This window comes from Notothenia rossii, assembly GCF_949606895.1.
Source record: "Notothenia rossii genome assembly, chromosome: 7".
NCBI classification, from domain to species: Eukaryota; Metazoa; Chordata; class Actinopteri; order Perciformes; family Nototheniidae; genus Notothenia; species Notothenia rossii.
Window position 1 is genome coordinate 22,133,518 of NC_136905.1, and position 13,702 is coordinate 22,147,219.

The 13,702-nt window shown below is 39.3% G+C and overlaps 2 protein-coding genes across 2 annotated transcripts; both read right to left on the reverse strand.

Annotated features, from left to right (window-relative positions):
• Nucleotides 1–448: 448 nt before the first annotated feature.
• On the reverse strand, nucleotides 449–5,985 carry paqr7b (progestin and adipoQ receptor family member VII, b). Its single transcript, XM_079693466.1, has 2 exons — nucleotides 5,834–5,985; nucleotides 449–3,810 (listed from the first exon to the last, which is right to left on the reverse strand). Exon 2 carries the CDS (start codon nucleotides 3,802–3,804, stop codon nucleotides 2,746–2,748), a length of 1,059 nt encoding a protein of 352 aa, XP_079549592.1. The 5' UTR covers nucleotides 3,805–3,810; nucleotides 5,834–5,985; the 3' UTR covers nucleotides 449–2,745.
• Nucleotides 5,986–9,891: 3,906 nt separating this feature from the next.
• stmn1b (stathmin 1b) lies at nucleotides 9,892–13,205 on the reverse strand. Its single transcript, XM_079694605.1, has 5 exons — nucleotides 13,067–13,205; nucleotides 11,474–11,519; nucleotides 10,706–10,875; nucleotides 10,395–10,586; nucleotides 9,892–10,299 (listed from the first exon to the last, which is right to left on the reverse strand). Exons 2-5 carry the CDS (start codon nucleotides 11,487–11,489, stop codon nucleotides 10,240–10,242), a joined length of 438 nt encoding a protein of 145 aa, XP_079550731.1. The 5' UTR covers nucleotides 11,490–11,519; nucleotides 13,067–13,205; the 3' UTR covers nucleotides 9,892–10,239.
• Nucleotides 13,206–13,702: the final 497 nt, after the last annotated feature.

The window sequence follows — 13,702 nt, forward strand, 5'->3', positions numbered from 1 at the left end:
TACTTGTATTAAAGAGTATCAAAAAAGGTTAAATTGGTAGCTGTTGCTCTTAAAAATTAAATATATATATATATCTCTTTTGTCTTTATAAAATATGTTTTACTTCAAAATACCTTTTCGCCATCAGCTTTACTTGAGATAAGACACTAGTGTAGTTTGTTCATGGCTATCAGACTAAGACATTCCTATTGAACTACAAGGCTGCCCTCTGGTGGTGATAACATGATGACTGCAAGCATAACAGACGTGTCTGTTTGAAAGAAGAGCCGTCTTTACAGTCTAATAAATACATTCTTAAGAATTCACATTGAATCTTCGGACTGACAATCAAAGTGTGGAATTCAAACCATATCAAGTTTTCAGAATAAATATCTTAATGCCATTTTAACTTCAACATCCACGAGAGGTTAAACCTTCATTTGTAACCTTCGAGGAATAAAAAGGAGGATTGGAATTTACTGTAACACTTTATTTTCTTAAATACAACAGAATATTAGTACAGTCACAAATATTTTTTAAGAGGCAGAAGACATTCTGGTCCCTCTCATCCTGCTTTCATAAAGGGATAAAAGGGAAACCTTGGATGGCATCAGAGGCTATGTTTACACACACATTCACTAATACAGTGAGTGCTGGCTATATTCAAGTAAAAATCTTTGTCAGGTTTAATGGGCATTCAAATAAAATAATCTGTGACGGAATATCCACGGCTCTCTCTTTCTGATTGAACAAATTCAGTTAATCTCCAATATATGGAACAGCGATTAAATCCCAGTACAGTAATTTTTGGTGGTTTTGATGGTCAGGACATTGAACCAATGTCACAGAAATGGCTGCTGGGAGTCTTACAGGCCTCATTTGCCAATTGGATATCATTAGCCTGTAACAAAGGCTTTCAATAAAGCACAAGCCTTGTGTGGGAGAGCATTATTCTTGTAGCCAAATGATTTAAAACCAGGCATAACAAGGCAGGTTTCTCCGGGTTAGTGTCAACACAAAAGTAGAATTACCACATTAATGGCAAATACCTCCATGCAGGTAAACATAGCCAGTGTTGTCAGCTACAGTATGTACAGTGTTGATTTCAGGCAGTGCATGATGAGACCAGGTCAGTAACGCCAACAGTTAGAAATGTTCATATTTAGCCAGCGTTAAGGTTAAATCTCACGGTAACATGTTCGCAGTCAGGTCAGGACATCATTTAAATCAACTTCTGTCAGTCTGTCTCTGAATTCTTCTCTCAGTAGTACCGTCACTGAAGCATTAACAGATTCATTGGCACATTAAACACCATCATGAACAGAGAGTGCTATAATGAATATAGATCATTTCTGACATTTAAAGATTTTGTGAGGTAAAAATCTAAGCAACATTATCAGTGAGCCATATCTATGTGATATTCTTTATAACAAAATTCATCAAACTAAGAGAAAAAAATAAGTAGAGGGAGTCTTCAGTGTAACAGTGCAGCAGTATGAAATTATATATTCATAGCCATTTAAAAGGCAGCAGGACACTGAACACAAAATGCACTCTGAATGGATGCATCAACACAGTAATGTGCCGTTTCTCACCAGAGAAAAGATGCATTCAGTTCTGAGTGCTATTCGGTGGAGAGAAAATGGGATGCAAACGACTTTCAAAAGAATACAGCTTATTTACAGGGTAAGAAAGAAGTGCAAGGCTAAGCTTTCATAGACATTCACACACTTAATATCCACAGTATATACCAAAACACATGCATAGAGGCACGTACATATTCATCATACAAAAATAAACATACCAAAAGCAGAAAACCAATCAGAAGCGCCTTTTGTGACTCAGTTCTGATCAAAAGAAAATGAAAACAATGACCGCAAAAAGCTTTGACATCATGGGATGTGAAAAGGCAAAAGCTGAAGTTCCAGCCCTTTGAATAAAAAAGATCAACATTGTCACAACAACAAAGAGACATCAGTAATCTTCCATCCAACCAATACTGAGTGCCAGCCTCATATTCAACATTATTCAAGAACGTTATCACCATCCAAAGGAAGAAAGCCTATTCTTCTGCTTTTTAAATAAGAGGTACAATATTTGGTTTGCAAATTGGGTTCTCAACTTTCCCAGAATATGTTCAAACATGAGCGTGGCAAAGTGTTGGCGCCTTGGTAAAATTGAAACACAAACCCTTGCTTTGATCTCTTAAGAGAGGGGCAGAATCAAAAGTGTCAGAAATGTACTGTATATCAAAACCAGCTATTTAAATTGGGTTGGAATTGATATCTGACTGAAATATACAAAGTGTTATGGGAATGTATTTATAAAAAAGAAATGCTTGCATGATTTAAATGCTACAATTTGATTTAAACAGTCGGATTTCTCTAAATACAATTTGAAATACAATTTGGTAAAAGGCATCTTAAGAAACTGGTCTCTTATTTGTCCTGCTCTCCTCAGCAGAAAGAGTGTTTTTATATGGATGAGTAAAACCACATTCTTTTACACTAAAAACAGACTGACAAAAGAGCAGAGCCTTTCCAGTGTTGAAATACTACCTGTAAGATATTAATCCCTTTTCTTCGTTGCATTTCACAAAAACACACCTTTAATCACTCTCTTTCTTTTCGCTGTAGTTTGGCAGATCACGTAGAGAAGAAATAATAAGTCACCGTCACAAACTGAGAACTTTCATAGACAATACATATTTTTGAATGAATGTTCACTACCGTGTTAAATAAATAAGACTCTCATTTTCTTCATTTCTTAATCTTCCTTTTCGAGCAGAGAGGCACGGACACGATTGCGCACATAAAAAGCGGTAAGAGCACTGCAGCAGGCAGTGAAGATGAAGAGTGCAACGGCATCGTGCGCGAGGTCGCCGTGGAGCCCCTCGTAGAAGGGCCTGCGCTCCACAAAGTCTGTTTTCAGCGCCTCGATCTGCATCAGTGTGCACACCACCACGAATATGTGAAAGATCTGGTGGCCCTGCCCAATGAAGTCACACCTGCCAGGGAACAAACTCTCTGGGTGGGGGCAGCAGAAGAAATAGGCGCTGATTAGGAAAAAGAGCACGTGGTACAAATGGTACGACACAACTGGGTCGGAGCAGCCCTCCTGGTAGCAGCTGTAGATGCGGTGAACCACAGGGCTTATGTCTAAACAGTAAGCCAAAGCCGAGGGCACCACTTGGCAAAGCTTGATGGCGAACTTTGGCAGGTCAGGGCTCGCGTATTTGCCATAGCAGCAGCCGAAGCAGGTGAGCCAGGCCAAGAATGCTGCAGCCGGTAAAAAGAAGCCTTGCACTTTAGTGTGCCACTCTTTCTCTATGGCGTAGTAGTAGTGAGCCAGGGCACTGCCGTACTGGTAGACCGCCACCCCAACATAGTCGAGGAAGTAGAAGGTGTAGAAGGAGAGCTCGGACTTGGCAGAGAGGAGATGAGCGAGAGCGCTGAAGGAGAGGTAGGTGAAGGCTGCCAGGAGGACAATGAAGAGGGGCTGAGCGTGAGGATCTCGCAAAAAATCCACCGTCTCTGACATCTCCTGCCACTTCACCAAGATGATGAACGCGGCCAGCAGGTGGGTCCACACATTGAGGGACTCGTTGTGCCTTTGGAAGAGCGTGAGGAAGTAGTAGCGCCAGCTTTGGTCCGGCTGTCGGTAGCCGCTGAGGATGTGGCGCTCGCGGAACACCCAGGGAACATCGGACACCTTCACGGTGCAAGGCAGCGTGGGGAACGCCGACTCCAGCAGCTGAGGGATCTGACGCAACTGCTGCACGTTGATAAACAGGCGGCCAATCTGTTCCATCACCACCGTCGCCATGGCAAACTGGAGGCAAGAGAGGAGGGCGGGAAGGGTGAATGAACAGTCAGTTAGTGAATATCTGTCAGGCTCTGAGCTACTGCCGTCTGCAGGTGTCTCTGTGTGCGACTGCACATGAATACATTGTACTGTGTGTTCCTGCAGTTATTCTACTATCAAAAGGCAAAGAGGAGTGTACTGGGGATGTGGTAAATGAACAGAAAAATCATTAAAGCAATGTTATCACAGGGGACAAAATGTCTGGTTCCAGAGTTTGCCAGTTGTTCCTTTTGTACGAGTCTTAATTGAATATCTTTTGTTTTGTACAGTTGTTGGAACAAAACAAGCCATTTGAAAAAGTTAACTGATTACAATAATAACTATTAATAGCAACCCTAAATCAAGGTTATTTAAAACATCTAGTCAAATGACAAATAGATAATGAATGGGATCCTTGAAGACATTTTTTATTATATTTTTCCATAAAACTTCATTTATTGATTTGTATGTGGCCTTCGGGGGGCAGTAGAGCAAGCTTAACAATACAACATTTAATTATTATCAGTTTGTTAAAGTTATTGTCGCTAAAGTTTCACACCAATACTAACATTCATAAAGTATCAATGTATCTTTCCACATGACAAATACAACTCCAATATTCTCTCTTCCAGCTAGATTAAAAGGCTCAACAGAGACTGATAATCCTGTGTGACACTGCTGGCAACCCTTATTCACATTTGTCATTTTGGTTCAATGTGAACGATAAAAATACTGATTAGTGCTGCATCAAGGGTTTTCATTTGAATACGTTTGGCTGACCCTCTGATTGGTGTCTGACAACATGATGCATCACTTTGAAGGACTGTTGCACACCAGAGGATCTCAGGTGCAATAAAGCTCTGACCTCAGCTGCCCTGATAGTCATAAATTCTGCCAATGAAGGAAGCCCTCTATCTAAATTCTCAGTATTGGTAATGGAAAATGTGAAATACTTCCTGAATAGTGGAGAACGCGAGTCAATATGTTCAACAGCGTCAGTGTTTAATTTTTGTTGGTAGGAAATAATCATGTTTTTTTTAATGCAAAAGGCAGTAGGTTTGATGCTATAAAAAACTGCAGGTGTCTGTTTGGCTAGCCCAGTTTAATACATACAGATAAGCATTAATGTATACAAGTTATAAGACTACAGGCCTTCTGCTTCCAAAGCCATTCAAATTCAAATAGTTGCAAAATCATCACAACACGGAAGAATGACTCAAACCTGACCTGAGGTTTGTTTGGATGTAAATGGATTGCAACAAAATCGTTTTTTCAGTTTTTGTCCTCACACATGCAATTAATCTGAACTATACAAATGGTACTGATTTGTCTTTGGGGTATGAGGGCTTTCTTTAAATATAGGTTCTGTGGTAAACATTTGTTACACAGATGATTGATTTGATGTGGCCACATATATCTTTCTGGGTTGGTGCACTTTACTGAGATGTATGGAGGGCTGAGAGCAGAGACAGTGCCTCACAGAGATGAGGCTGTGTGGGATGAACACAGGCCGAGGTTCAGGAGGAAAGGCGTGGAGTGATGAATGGGAAGAGATTACGTAACATAACCCCATCCGATGTCCACACCCTCCTTTTCCAGCAAGGGTTGCACTCCTTTAAAATATTTATAGGGAGAGAAAAATGCTCGACTACAAGATGGAATAATCTTTCAAATTGCATGTATGAAACCCAGGCCTATATGGGCCTGTTGCAGCGAATTCCCATAAGCAAATCCGCACCTGACAGACATGTCGGTTGAAATCTGATCTGCTGTCCGAATACATTTGCATTCACCCTCCCTTCAGGACTCGAAGCTTATTACTATTCTCCCTGTGCATTGAAAGCCTTTGCTGTGTGCTGTTTACCGTTGAATTAAGAAAATGCCGCTCCACATTCATGAAAACTGACGTTCGAGCTGCATCTGACCGTATTTCACGCTGTATGCCACAATTTACCGGGAAAAGATACATGGCCTTGAGACGAAATTAAACACACTAATACAATACACATACCTGTATATGGTAGAGTCAATCCAAAGCGCTGAGTTTAGCAGTCGGTGAAATGTTTAGAGAATATAGATAACATTGTTTGAAGACGGAGAAAGGATGACGGTGATGGGAGCAGCGCCTGGCGGCTTTCAGCGCGCAGCTGCTGGGAGGATACGGGCAGGTTGACGGGCGGCTATTCTAGCCAATCAGAACACTCGGTGCTGCTCCTTCCTGCCGCCTCGCACAATGTCTCGACCAATGACAGCGGTCGCCTGGCCTATCAGCCCACCCACTCTCCACTGACATTCTTCCACAGCCATATGACTGTGACACTCACATGAGGCATTTTTCTATCTGTTTTAATAACTACGACCTTTGAAACATGCAACCTTTTCAAAAGCCATGTGTTGCTACTAGTCATTGTATTATTAACCTTATTTTTTAACTCCAGAGGGGTCATCATACAAAGGCCTTGGTCCATTTTGATATTCCCCAAACCCTCTATTCACCCTTTAGTTTACTTTATAGGAACTTTTTCACATGGACATACTATTTTTAACAACAACATGCATAATTTTTCCATAAAGATTGATAACTAAATGAGATGTCCTTTCATGTAAAGCTTGTAGATAATACATTCGGACAGAGACTTGTATACACATTCTAAGTTAAACTCATAAGCTTCTAAGGTGATATCCAACGAAAAGTAAAGAAACGACTGGATCAAAACCATCCCCCTTGATTTATGTGGTCAAATTAGTTTGTATGGCCTATGCCTTTCACTTGTGTAGCATTCAGAAACAACTTTAACTTCTCTCAGTGTGTTTTGTAAGATCGGCATTGTTGCGTGATTCAATCAATCCTTTTTTCATTTAATCTTTTATTTGAAGAATGCACATTGATGAAAACTTTTAACAATTAATGCTTCAAAATGTAAATATACCGGATTTGAGCTTTTAGCTAATTTCCATCCGTAGTCCCTCACATACAACATTTAAGAACATGACATTTATACACATAGCAAAAATAAATACATGATATGCAGAAAGAGCATGAGCAGCATATACAAACATTAACCACATGGCAGTTCATAGCAGCTACGATATATAAAGTGCAAGAGTATCCTGTATGTATTCCCAACAAAAACAGATTAAGGGTGTGGCTAAAATAACGTTGAATGTGTTTAAGGCCACCTGTGTCTTTATCTAAAGGCCAACATCCGAATGTGAAAAAGTGTCTACAGAAGCTCAGAGCATGATCCATAATGAAATAAAGCAGATTAAAATGGTGATGATAATGAATTGGTGAAGTCATGAAAAGTCATGAGCAGGATTCCAAACATCCAGCACATACTGAGAGAGGGATCTTGGAGTCTGGCCAGACATTGTCCCCTGTGTTACCGCCGGGCGAGGAGCAGTGCACTATGGGACAAACAGCTTTCTGGGCCGATGAGTGCAGCAGTTTATTCCCAACTCATGACAAAGATGGGATTGTATAGTATTGTGTGGGGGTGTTTGCATAGTAAATACAGACTAGGCACACACAAGCAACTATTTGTAGATGTTTATACAATATGCCATTATATACATTATGTTAGTGTGAATGCAAAGTATCATATTGAAAATAATCTGGAAAACAATCAAACTGGGGTGAAAGGGCCTATATGCAATGATTTCAGCTACAAATATTATGTTGGGTTTAAGCACAGCATGATATTTCTTTTCATTTCATATTGATGCTGAAGTTAAGGTTAATAGGTGACTTTTTGTTCCGGCAGTTGCTCAGTCAGACTCTGCATTGGACTGGGAGCTGCATTGGACTGGGAGCCGTAGGGTCGCCGGTTCAAGTCCCCGACCAGACCTAAAATGTGGAGTGTGGACTGCTACTTGGAGAGGTCCCAGTTCACCTCCTGCCCTGGTACCCTTGAACAAGGCACCGGACACCCCCCTTCCTCCCCGGGCGCTGTACACTAGCAACCCACTGCTCCTAGACTGCTGGTACTATGGGTTAAATGCAGAGGCCAAATGTCACTGTGTGTGCTGTGTGCTCTGCATGTGTGACCATCAAAAGAGGGTTTTATCCCTCCCAATTCCAATTCTTCTTCTTCTATTAGTGTGCAAATAATTCAAAGCATTTTACATTACACTTCATTAGCATGGTTCAATTATCATTATCTCTAATACCTTTTATTGTAAACGTTTCTTTTAAATTAATGGAAAAATTAGCACATCATAATTATTTAAATGTATGAATTGCAATTCCATTTACGAATCCATAAACAGTCAAAGTCACATCAGTGCCTGCACATTCAAATGTAATAGCTAAAACAATAAAATCCTGAAATCCAATTTACTCTATACCTGCTCTAGAAATCAAACAATCAACTTTTAGACGTGGTGAGTACATACTAACGAAACTGCTCTGTACTCAACATTGAACCAATGTAACTTGGCACTGAGTGACATTTCAGACATGGGTGACAGGCTAAACACTGACTGCAAATCTGTGTACGTTCTCTGACTACTAACAAACATGCTACGGCTCACGTGGCATGTGGGTGCAGCATCTTATCGGTCTGAAAATGGCTGAGGCGTGGGATGCAATGAACTGCTTTAGGAAACATTCAGTGTATGCAAAATATCGTCCCTGGATGAACCACTAAAGGTTAAGAATTAAATCGCTTTCTGGACTTGCTGTTAAATAGAAGAAGAACACTGAGCCACCATGTCACCTCTAAAGCAGGGGTGTCCACATTTTTTTCATGAGGGCCACATACAGAAAAACATACGAAGGGCTGGGCCACTCACTAGAGGTTTATTGCCTCATAAGTTCAGTTATAAGTTAGCTAAATCAATCAAATGTAGGCAAATGATGCTTGTGAGTGTTGGCAACTCATCCCTTAAAACAGAAGCCTCAGATTTGATTATAATAAGGAGTAATAGGAAGGGTGTATTTCAAGCTTGTTATGTAAACAAGTCATTGGGCTTTTTTCTTAACTAAGATATATTAGAAAATGTTTCCAACTTTAACTGACCGAATTTATTTGAAAAGTGGTCTTATTAATACATGAATACTACTGTGCAATATATTTTACATTTATATTTAAGAAGTACAATATAAGACAAGCACAATTTTCATTTGTGGGCCATGTTTCGTTATACTTTTTCAATTTGATGAGGGCCGATTCAAAATGGTCCGCGGGCTGTAGTTTGGACACCAGTGGTCTAAAGCCATGTTCACTACAAGAATACATGACAACGTAGTTACTCTTGCAACTTGTAACTGTCAGTGCTCTGCACATTTAATTGTTTATGCATGATGATATCACTGCTTACAAGTGAGAAAGCCTCAGCTGTGTCCAATAAACCTTCGAGAAGGAAAAACAATGGATTGATACACACTGAGGAAACATAGTAATCTATGAATTGTGATATATTATAATTGTATCCCATGTTACAGTCCATAACCTTTTGGGCCTGTAAAAGGAAGCTATGTCATCCCTCACCCATCGTCATTGGTTTCATATGTTGGTTAACGCCAAGTGATGTAAAATTATCTTCTCCTTAGTTTATTTAGAGATGCAGTTCTCTTCTTTTTTTTTTTTTATGATGTTTTATAATATACTTACCTATTAGTCAACATAAAGGCCTAGCTGAACTGTCTATGCCATACATTAAACAGGAATTAGGTCAGGCAACCCCTTTCATTCAAAAGCTATATCTGCAAAAAACATATATATTAAAAAAGAAAAAAAAGAAATCCTTTACAATAAAGTGTCCTATAGAGATTACATTTGTACAATGGAATCATTACGTAATCGACATAAAGTTGAGCGAGTGGTCATACCAGTACAATAGACTGGAATTCACTTCTTATCCAAGTGAAAACCAAGTAGAGTTCATGTTACATTTCCCCCCATTTTCTGTAGCAAACGTTTTTTTTCCTTCTCTCTTTAATCTGTTGAGCCCCTCAAAATGATCATTTGCCCCCTTGAAAATCACTGCTTTCAAAAAACATCACCAAAAAACCTGACAGCCACTAGATGTCAGTGGCGTAACACATACACAGCAGACAGATAAAGATTAGTTTGGGGATAGACTTTAATGGTTGAACCTTGGTAAAGTACAGTAGCCTATATTCAAACATGCAACAATATTGACAGTACTAGAACACTATTATATGATGCATTATAGGTAAGAGGAACAACTAATTACAATGAAATGGTTGAAAAAATATAATTTGTACCACAAAAACGACCAAATTAGCTGCCAAAAACACATATCTGACTATATCCTAACGAAATCGAACAGTGAGTAACTTTTGAACAGCATAATCAGAACTAACACAACAAATACAATGGGAGTGTGAGTTTATACAAAATAAAGCTTATCTTTGGAGATGTAAAGACTGTTTTCCAGATCATAAACAAATTAATTCTCGACCTCTTTTATTGCCTCTTTGTTCTTCCTCACTTCTTCAAGCTTCTTGTCCTGTTGGGGTGTAAAAGCAGAAGCATCACAACACTGTAGTTTTACGTATTTCAACATTAAACCTGACATATGTTGATGTGCCATTAAGAGCTTACCTTCTCCTTGAATTTCTCATTGAGTGCTGCCATCCTGGCGGTGCGGTTCTCCTTGTTTGCCTCCATCTTTTGATTGAGTTTCTCCTGTGCCATCTTGCGTAAGTTGCAGTCTTCTTCTAAGGCCTTCTGGACGACCTCTTTCCCGTGCTCTCGTTTCTCAGCTAGCTGTTTCAGAATGTCCGCCTCTTGGCTCTGACAAAATGACAAAGACAACTTTAACAATAAGAACCTGAATCCTAAACCTACGTGCGAGGCTTAACAGCTCAGTAACAGTTTTCACACTGTTGGCAACATATTATTTCTGACAATACCTTGCGTCTGTCTTCTGCAGCTTCCAGTTTCCTCTTAATCTCATCCAGTGATGTTGGCTTTTTCTTGAGGGGAGAGATTGGAATGTTCTTGGCATCTGGAGATGTGGGGCTCAGGATGACCTCAAATGCTTGTCCTGACGAGCGCTTGCTCAGCTCTTTCACTTGGAGGTCTGCCGAGTTGTGATAAAGTCAAGGTCACAATGTATTTGAATGTATAGTAAGATATTTATTAACTTGTTGCTAAACTATGTCCTCGCTTCACTGACATTCTAAGATAATGTTTTAATGTGTGATTGAAATGTATTGTCTTACAAAGGAAAATTAAAGGACGTAAAGCCGGCCTCCTGCTGCCTCTTAAGGGGTCACTGCTCTGTCAGAGAGGTCAGATGAGAACAATGACCCCTGCTGTGAGGCAGCCTTATGAAGGGGAAATTAAAACAAGATGTGACAAAATAAGGTTTTTAGTACTGTATAGATAGTTTTTGCAACTAGCGACACTAATACCAACTAGATCATCGACTCCAGTGACTTGTATAAAGTGGAATAACGTGTTTGAGTCTAGGAGGCACTTTAAGAGCTCTTAAGCAAGTTTGCTTTCAAATATTTTTCTGGTGAGAAGCTCTTCTAGTTAACAGTTATATGCTGCTGCTTTTTAGTGGAACCATACTGAAAATAATGTTGTAAAATACTTTTTAACATTACACATGTGAAATTGCATAACAAGACAACTCATCTCTTTAATTATAATTTTGCGTGGTTTAAACCTACCTCCAAATGTTTCCATTTCAGCAGGGATTGTTCTTCTTTTATACCACTAAAAAAAATAAAATACATTTTTATCAATCAAATACATGATTAAATAGAAAGGCTTTTATTTTTGGTTAGTCCACTGTACACATATTAAAGAATGCTACTCTTGTACTCTCAGCAACATCAGCGAAAGCAAGTACAGCAATGGTGCTGCTCACAGCTTATGTTTTGATAGATAATCAGTCAAGCATGCGTGTAGGCTGGTTTTCTAAGATTCCCTCTTTGTTTTTTTAGAATCAAAAACACATTGTTTCAGGCATGTGGCTGCAATGAGCGATATCAGCATAAGATTGATATGGCAGTATAGTTGCACAGAATTCTTTATACATTTGAATAATCTGTCAGGGTACAACATGACTTGACAGGCAGAACCAGTTCTCCACCTTACTGATGCCTAAACTAAAAGTCTAATGTTAGCACGTGATGGCCACACAGTGCATGGTCTGCAGCATGGCATGAAGAATGTGGGTTTATCACTAGAGGGCAAAAAATGAGATCATTTTGGGTCTTAGTGCTTCAGAGTGCAGCATAAAATGAATACAATAAAAGTGCACAGATGTGTTGTTATAAAAATGAAGGGGGAGGGGCAATAGAAAAGCTGTACAGGAAAAACAAACACACTGGAGAAACTGCTAGAATCCACTTCAAGACTATGGTACTTGCGTACCATGCTGCGAATGGATCTGGCCCTTCCTACATCCAGGACATGGTTAAACCATACACCCCAGCACTTGCACTCCGCTCTGCATCGGACAAACGGCTCGCTATACCAGCACTGCGAGGGGGACCCAAGTTCCCATCAGCAAAAACAAGTCGGTTTGCTATCCTGGCTCCAAAATGGTGGAATGAGCTCCCCATTGAAATCAGGACAGCAGAAAGCTTGCACATCATCCGGAGCACACTGAAAACTCATCTCTTTCGACTCCACTTTGAGCAATAAAATTACTAACAAATAATTGCTAACAAAGCACTTGTATACTAATATAGGACTGGCTTATCTAAAGCCAGTTGAGTAGGACTTGAAATGTTTTGGCTCTATGAAACCTGATGTACTTATATGATTCTGTTTTCTTCAAGTTTGTATCTTCCTCGTCGAATGCACTTATTGTAAGTCGCTTTGGATAAAAGCGTCAGCTAAATGCAATGTAATGTAACTGCACAAAAACCCCTTTGTGAACGTTAATTTGATCATTAAGCAATAAAATGCTGACTAATACATTTAGCAATAACACGTTAACATAATTACATAATGTCGACTGAGAACAATACAGAAAGTCACTTATTGTAAATTAATGAATAGTCTTAAAGTTTGTAGCAAGCTGTTTGTAATAATACGAAAGTTATAGGCTTTTTGAATAGTAACGTAAAGATAACATTAACATTTTACTTCTGAGTGGCCATAACTAAAATAATAATTAATGTTACTACAGTTGACTTATGTGATGCTGAACAGACTTCATAACGATGCTCAGTGGCCACATTGACCTTTAACATTACCAATACAATGTCTGAAAGCCTGATTAAACATTAGCATAAAAGCATTGTTCTCACCGTCAAGTGCTTTGCTTCAGCTGAAGAGCAGACCTTCTTCTTCTCCGTGAAACGTTCAGACCGCCAACATCTACAGCTCCTTTTCGCGCGAAAACTTCCAGGCCCTAACCGTCACCAGCGAGGTTTGCATTCATTGGTCCAAATCCACCAATCATAGGAGGTGTTGTTACTCTAAACGGTCGAAAAAAAACAGACATAAATCTGGCACAACCTAATGGCTGCCTGTGAGCGAAACAAGCCTCACAAGTCCATGCTTTACCTAACATTATGTCACTCGATTAAATCATCCACAAAATATGTAATGGAAGATATGCACTTGCAAATGTTACACTTAACCTGGCTGGTAAATAATAGTTCAAATGGAGCTTGATTGTTGTTTCTATTTGTGTGGGTTTATTAACAATACAGTAGGCCTATCCATTAATATACATTTAGCTCCATTAAATATTTGTATTAAAGTGTGAAAAATGTTCAAACTTCAAAAGGAAAATACATTGAGATTAAACTGTAAATTACTTTGCTGTACATGAAAATAAATATGTAATGTTTTCAGAATGCTCTACATTACTTTAATGTGATTAACTAACTAAAAGGTTCACTGAACTGAAAAGTGTTTGAGACACCGTAGATATACAG

Bases quoted from the DNA above. Each gene is read 5' to 3' on its own strand.
- paqr7b (XM_079693466.1), bottom strand. From the start codon at position 3,804: ATGGCGACGGTGGTGATGGAACAGATTGGCCGCCTGTTTATCAACGTG.
- stmn1b (XM_079694605.1), bottom strand. The intron at 10,587-10,705 runs GTATTGTCAGAA...TCATTTTGTCAG, and splicing joins CTGCAGAAGACAGACGCAAG to AGCCAAGAGGCGGACATTCT. The intron at 10,300-10,394 runs GTAAGCTCTTAA...ACACCCCAACAG, and splicing joins ATGAGAAATTCAAGGAGAAG to GACAAGAAGCTTGAAGAAGT.